Source organism: Megalops cyprinoides, chromosome 10 (assembly GCF_013368585.1).
Source record: "Megalops cyprinoides isolate fMegCyp1 chromosome 10, fMegCyp1.pri, whole genome shotgun sequence".
NCBI lineage: Eukaryota > Metazoa > Chordata > Actinopteri > Elopiformes > Megalopidae > Megalops > Megalops cyprinoides.
The window spans coordinates 13556309-13564064 of record NC_050592.1 but is presented as its reverse complement, the minus strand read 5'-3'; the positions used below and the strand labels follow the sequence as shown (position 1 = coordinate 13564064).

Genomic DNA, 7756 nt, shown 5'->3' with positions numbered 1-7756 from the left:
TGTGACCTATGTAAGTCGCTTTGGAAAAAAGTGTCTGCTAAATGAATAAATGTAATGTAAATGTAAAATTACAACATACACAGCACAGACAACTGATATTTTAATATTGGGAGTGCATTCATTTTGCACAAATCAATCTAGTTGAAGTCTGAAATAAACGTACAACTTAGAACAAAGTTTTTGTAACTTTAATTTGACTCAACCATGACCAAATCAAGTTTAAGGGGAAAAGGGTGTTTTTTTTCCCAAATGACACTTCTGCTGTTGTTTTGCCTCTCTTCAAAAGGGGAAACAGGTCTGACTGTAACTGCTCTTGACCAATGTCCATTTGATATTTTTATTTATATTTATCTATACCTTTGTATATTGATCAAAATTTAATATACTGATCACCCCATTACACATAGTATAGTTGCTGTAGTGTATATTACTGTTACTCTAAAGTATCATAATGATATTTCAATGATCCTTGATAAGTGTCTCTCATGTGCTGCTTTCTATGTTGATTTATCAAAGGCCTTTGACACACTCAGTACTCCCAGTCTCCTAAATAAACGCAGTTAAATTAGTTTTAGTGGCCTTTCCATGACCTGGTTTCCAAATATCAAATGTCAAAAGTTGAGTTTACTCTATAAAGCCTGCATGGTCAATTTAGTTCCTGTATTTTGATCACCCTCACAACAAAGCTACCATGCACTTCCCTTCACTCAAAAATGTAATTGAATTGATGATTTTAATTGGAAGGACAGCTCCACAATACAAGATACTAACATAAAACAATATGGCATTGGATCAATTGGGATAGACAGAATTTGAGTATATTGTTTCCGGGCATTCCTGAAAACACTTGACATCATCTAATTGTGGTTTTGTGTCATATCACCGGCTTCCCTGCAGAGGTTCATATCATGAAGTATCTTGCATTTCCTGTATGTATTTTAAACAACACGTTTCAATGTGGTTTATCTACAAATCATGCTCTGATGAAGGCACGGATTGTACTCACGGGGGCGCTCTGACGAGAGTGTGACACGTCTGGAAAACCTCTGACTCACGGAAGTAGATGTGTTGTAGCGTCACAAATGTACTGCTTATTCTGAGCTCTGAAGTTGAACACATACTGCATAGTGATTTAAACCATTGTTGCATTGTGAGTCTAATGTGTGCATTATTGTATCCACCCTTGTTTGCAGAATTTAGCAGTGCGCTTTTAGTTTGGTAGTAGGTGCACGCTAACGAGGACTGCTATTAAACTATAAGTAGCCTAGCATCGCCAGGAAGTATCGTGCCGTTAGGTACCGTTAGGTTACAGCTGTCTACACAGCTGAAGACTATTCGGTATTTAAACTTACAAACTATAAGGAAGCACCGTTGGTGAAAGTCTATTTCAGCTTGTCGATTAGCTCGCAATATTAGTTAAACCACAGAGTTACCTATCGTTATCTCAGCTAACGTCCCCAGTCTTTCGACAAGGAAACGTTTAGCTAACAAGCGAGCTGGAGTTCCAGATTTCAGGATGGACACACTCCAAAGCAGCCACACATGTTCCTTTTTTTCAAATGAGGATGTCCGTGCAATTGAAGATGCAGTCAGAGCAGCGATTAAGGTAGTCCTGAAAGTGTTTTGTACCATAAATAACAACAAAGTACAAGGATACCACAAGAAGATGGCAGCTAAGGACAAAGAGAACGAAGTGCTGCGAATTCGAATGGAGAGGGCAGAAAGAGAACTGATCACTTTGCGTCGATTCAGACGCTCGGTCGAGCAGTGTGGCGCTAACGTTACCATGGACTCCAATGGAGATGGCAGCTTCGGTCACGACTCTGGTCTTTCGTCAGAAGATAACGGCAAGCAGCGTTTATGCGTGTCGCCAGAAGTGGACGATGAGCACAAAGATGTTCTCAGTCAATGTATGTGGAAGACAGAGTTTGTAAGTGAGTAGAAATCATCGTGTACATATTAAACTCAGCTGAAGTAACATATTTAAATTCTTGCCTCCGTGTTACTGGGAGTCGTAAGGTTGTTCTGATAGTATTGTTGATGCAAGTGGTTGTCGGTAACCAGCATAGAAACCATATGCTGGTACATACATACATACATACATACAGTACATACATTGAATGTACTGGACAGTGCTTACAGGGCATGTAAACGGTTTAATACATTAAAACTTTATGCTTCTGTGGAACGGAAGAGACCCTTTGTTATGAACCTCTTAATCACATTCCTGATTGCCGTCCTGTACACATTAAAGAAACTGATTTTTATATTTGTCACAGGATCATATGAGGGGATGGATTCCGGTGTACATGCCCAGGATAGGGAGGCTACAGAATGTGGTGTGGAGGGCTTCACAGAGTCAGACCTAAATCCCCAGGAACCCAGCGAGAGGGCTGTTAGCCCTGTCCTGTTGCAGGACCAGCCAACTGGGCAGCCAGAGACTGGCAGGAAACTGTCAGCCAGCCCAGTCACTCCCCTTGAGGTGAAAGAGGAGCCCCTCGACTTGGACACAGTCTATATCAAGTGGGAAGTGTCTGAGGAGAGCATCGGGAGGGAAGGGGGCTGCCCCATGTCCAAGTGTGTGCTGGGGAAAGAGTGTGAAGTCTATCCAAGACCCTCACCATTCATCCCGTTATCCCAGCACAGAGCTGTGGGGACCCAGAACAGCATCTTTTGGCCCTCAGAGCAGTCAGAAGAGAGACTGAACAACTCAGCATCATACCTGCAAAGTATGTTTGTGTGTCCGTCTGTAGGCAGGTATATAGTGGTGACAAGCGCTATCTGTCAATGGTATGGTACCTTGCTAACAAGATTTAAAGCTCCAGTGCTCTCTTTCTGCAAGACCAGTTTGCTTCAACAAAAAAAAGAGTTGATGCATTTTTAATAAATGTGTTTATTTTTTAAAAAATACCAACATAGGGGCATTTTATATGGTGTCATGCCTTAGACTAATATGTATGGATGGTGCTGCTGTTTCAGAGAGGCTTTCAAATCGAGAGAGGCAGCAGCGGTACAGAGACAGGATCCGAGCTGACCCTGAGAGACAGCGTGTCTTCAGAGAAAGGGACAGAAGCAGGTATTACTCCCCAGCCTGGTTCCTTGGGTCCTCTGCAGATGGCTTTTAGATCTGGGTTCTTGATATGATTTTATTTTGATGACAACCTCAAGGTATTCTCATAGCTTCCTCTTAATTGTTGGGTTTAATACTTTTGGTCCTGTTACTTGAACACATCTGTGAAAGAGATCACAGATGAAAGAGATATGTGTTGATCTTCAGATTCACAATAGATGAATTTGTGTCCAGATAGTAGCTCTATGGAAGTATAGTTCCCTGTCATCAAAAATGACAGTAGATTCATCTGTAACAGTTTAGTTTCTTTAGATATGGGAGTGATTTGTGTTGTATTAAAGCCCGCACTCAGATTTCGTTCTGCCCCAGGTACCAGAAGAGGAGAAAACTCATTTGTGACCTGCCGGAACACACCCAGAAACTCAAGAGGGAGGCCTGGAGGGAAGCGGCCAGACGCCATCGTGCCCGGAAAAAAATCTTCACACAAACTCTTGCATGTACCTCTGCACAAAGCACTGGAACAATAGGTCACTGTACTGTGGAATCCACAGGAAAGTTGGAGGAATGGCATTAAGGTGGCCCATTGTGGGACTTTTGTGTGGAGTAGGGGGTCAGGACACTGCCTGTGAACACAGGGTTTGGGTTAGTCCTTTTGGTAGTCCTGAGTTCCCTTGTACCATTGATGATCATGGCAAGATAATGTAAGGTCATTTTGTCTGTGTTATTACCTTGTGTTTGCTTGTAGAATTCCATTGTTCCATGAAGATGACTGTCATTTAATAAGAGAATGTCAAATAAAAGAACAGTAGAACTCTCTTTAATGCCATGTGGGAGGGCAGAAAAATGGCACATTGCTTTCACATACACAACACTAGATGTATGCGGAAGAAATTTATTTATTCAGAGGAATGTGTTATTTTTGGTTTACATCTCATTTTCAACAATTTCTTTAATTTCTTTAACAAATGCCGTTAACATCCAATGTACACTCATGATGAAACGTCTGTTTGATGAAGCCTATTACTCAAATTCAGAGAACCTGCAAGATCAAAATCCAACCAGAAGCAGTGTGGAGTGCAACAAAATGGATAATGTCAATAAAGTCCTATGTTTTCTGCTTGATTTAATTGTAAAAATATGAGTACACAGAATTTGACAAGTAAAAGATTTGGAAATGGAGCCCTCTTGTATTAGATAGTGGGTTCCTTTTGGCATGGGTCAAAACATATAAATTAGCAACATGGTTCCATCTTATTGAGTGGACAGTATAATTATGTAACCACATAATAATCACTCAAGTGATACATCAATACACACATTAGTATGGAACATCAGTTGATTAACTTCAAGGCTCTGTGGTTCCCCCAAATCTGTAGTTACACATGGTATAAAAAAGGAATGAAGTAACCGAACTACATATGATAAGGCTGTAAGCTGTTTTTCAAAAGACATTTGTCTTGCGCCCAAAGTCAAATCGTCACTCAGGTTCCTAACTACTATGCTCAATATCCACAGATGCATACCGCAGACAGAGCACCTACACTGAAGTGTGTGCTCAGGACGATCGGTACATATCACCTACTGTCTAAAATGCATAATACATTGACAGAAGTGTTAGCACCATCCATTAGGCCTACAGATAACTCATCGCCGAGTTAAAATCGAATAGAATCAAGGGTGTAATTTTGCATATGGACGGTAGGGACATGTTCCTACCAATATTTGAGCAAACTCATTTGCATTATCTTTGGATTGAAGTCATATTACATAATCCCAATGTCCCCTCAGTTGTTTTGTCCCTATCAATGTTGAGACCAAAACTACGCCCTTGGATAGAATGACTTTATTTTCAAATATCAAAGACAACAGACACTAATCTGTACATTTATATTACATTTATATACCTGTTTTTTTTTCACAACAGAAATTATCATCTCAAAAAGAAAGCTTTTTTTGTTTTTTTTTTTTTAGCAAAATCCATTACAGCTGCCCTCATTTCTCAACACGTATGTAGTTGAGATCCCAGACAGCTGGCACCTGTCAAGGGGTCTTACGGCACTGTTCCTTTGGACATACTACATTAGATCCTCGTTTCCCACAGTGTTACGACTAGCCATCCCTGGCTTAAAAAGAAACGATAAGTTATGGCTGTAAAGGGAATAGTTAGCCAAACCTAATCGTGTGTTTTGTGAGTGTAGCGGGAAATGTAATAATAATAACAATAATAATAATAATAATAATAATAATGATGATGATGATGATGATGATGATGATGATTAACAGAAATAAACCGAAGAGTGACACGAGGTAGTCCTCCCAGTCCAAGGCAGCCGAGGTACATTTACTTACCTTACTCTTGGGATCTCCTCTTGGACCAACAGTCTCTGGGCTCCTCAGCCGCAGGAGGGGTTGTTTGATCAGTTTAGTTTTTTTTTTTTTTTTTAAAAGCCGTGGCATAAAGGTGCAGGTCAAACCGGGCTTCAGGGAACTGACGACCGGCAGTGACTCCAAAATGCAGGTTAGCAAGTCAACTCGAAAACAAAAAGCGTATCACAAAACGACCCAGCGCTAAGGTCGTTGCGGGCGCAAAAAAACACTGCCGGCAGCTAACGACGAAAACACATAAAGTGATCAAAACTACCAAGATCGGTGTAGGCCTTACAAACGCTGGCTCAAGGTCTTGCCACCAAATGAACACTTTGCACCTCTAGTCCACCATTGTCACAGTCCAGTTCAAATTCGCCGCCATGGCTTTTCCCGGCGCCATGGCCCCTGCAGCAGTTCACCATTACAGGCTTACCTGGAACGGTAAAATGCGTGATGACATCAGCAGCAAGCGCCAAATCAAAGACATAAAAGAAAAACGAGTCCGCGTGTAATGTGTTGTTGTCACCCCATCCCACCAACAGATCCTCCATACCAACATTTTCACAATGACAATATTTTCAAATAGATAGAAACTTTCTTACCAACAGTAAATTAAACATACAGATATGAATTCTCAAGGAAAGAATTTACTTGAATAAGATACAGAATACCACAGTTTTTTGCAGGTTTAAAGTTTTTCACAGCTTGAAAACCTCCAAAGGAGCGATGTGTTCTAAAGAAGGTAGTAGCTGACCAGTAGGTTGGTATAGGAGTTAAAATACAGTTTTAAATCCCAGGTAGGTTCCTGTTGTTGTAGCTATTAGCAAAGCACATTTGGAGGAACTATTCAGAGGTATAAATGCGTAATGTGCTACAATATAAGATACTGTATGTAGGTTGCTCTGTTTAAGAGTGACTGCTACCTGTAAATGGATGTAAAAAGGAATGATTAATTGCATTATATTGATGTTAGGGGTGGTATCTGGTGTACACGCTTTTCTCGATCGCGTGTTTTTAGTGGTATGTATGTTTTTCAGGCATGATGCTCTTTCTCTCCTTCTCTCGCATGAATGAGCGATGCTAATTGACCGGGAGTAAATGATTGACGTCGTCAGAACGATGGGAGAGTAGGCGTGACAGTTCAGCCAATTGGACGGAAACTCGACCGAGTCATGTATTTTAAAATAGATGAACGAAAGTGTTTTTTGGTTGGGCGGCCGGTCAAATTTGTAAGGAGTCCTCGACATGGGAGAAGCTGCTTTGATGCGTTCAGTTTAAACTGGGTTTATTCCCCTTCCCTGATGAGTAACACGGTGCTGTAAGTAAGTAGCGGTCCGACGTTTTTAAATAACTGGCTGCATTGTTTCCCCCAACTCGCGTTCTTCACGCCTTCTGCAGCATTTAGCAGCATTGGTATAGTGATTGTTGATGCTGTTTCAATGTGTTGGTCGAGAGCACATAATTTACTTCAGCGCACGTGTGTTTTTGCCTGGTGTGGTGGATTTTCTTCACTTTGCATGCTACTAAGGATTGCAGTGTTGTGAGTAGCTGGAAATGTGCTGTACCATGGCACTGGGATTTTTTTTAGATTTCTTTTTTTTTTGTGCGTCCTTCTTCTGTGTGCTTGTGAGGCCGGGTGTTCAGTGTCTGCTTGCTTTTGATACTGCCTAGGGAGTATCCTGGATTGTGCATTACCTTGCTGTGCTGTAATATTGCAGGTATATTTAATAAAGGTATCGCTGATAATCGGCTACCCTGGTAGAGTGAATTGTGCAACTTTGAGGATACTGCATATTCTCACACAGGAAAAAATATGAACCTGGAGCTCAAGGGTCCCCTCCTCTAACAGAGGGTGGTGTAGTCTGGCTACATTGAGAAAACAATCCATTTACATTAACATGTTGAGCCATTAACTGTTGTCTCAATAAATCTTCTGTAGTATTTATGTATGTGGTAATATTATCAATGTCAGATACTTTATGAAGAATATACCAACAGTTTCTACAATTACCTATTTGGCCACTGAAATGGCTGCAATAAAAAAGTACAGTGATGCATGAACAGAAAAGATTCAATGAAGACAGCATTTTGCCATGAAAAGAACATTTTAATTCCACAAAATTATCCCAGTCTCCATATATTACTGAAGTTTATTGTCTACACTGTTTATCCTCTATATAGCCTGGTATTTTCCTCTGATTATCTCACAGGCTTCCCCATGTAGACCATTTTCATTTTTTTTACCTGTTGCGTGTCCTTTCAGAATTTCATAAATACACCACCACGGTTTAAACTAAAAAAGGGATTCAAAAGGCATTC

The 7756-nt window shown here is 40.7% G+C and overlaps 1 protein-coding gene across 1 annotated transcript; it reads left to right on the top strand.

Annotated features, from left to right (window-relative positions):
- Nucleotides 1-1076: 1076 nt before the first annotated feature.
- LOC118785181 lies at nt 1077-3843 on the top strand. Its single transcript, XM_036539751.1, has 4 exons — nt 1077-1934; nt 2280-2729; nt 2980-3076; nt 3440-3843. Exons 1-4 carry the CDS (start codon nt 1517-1519, stop codon nt 3642-3644), a joined length of 1170 nt encoding a protein of 389 aa, XP_036395644.1. The 5' UTR covers nt 1077-1516; the 3' UTR covers nt 3645-3843.
- The last annotated feature ends 3913 nt before the right edge of the window (nt 3844-7756 follow it).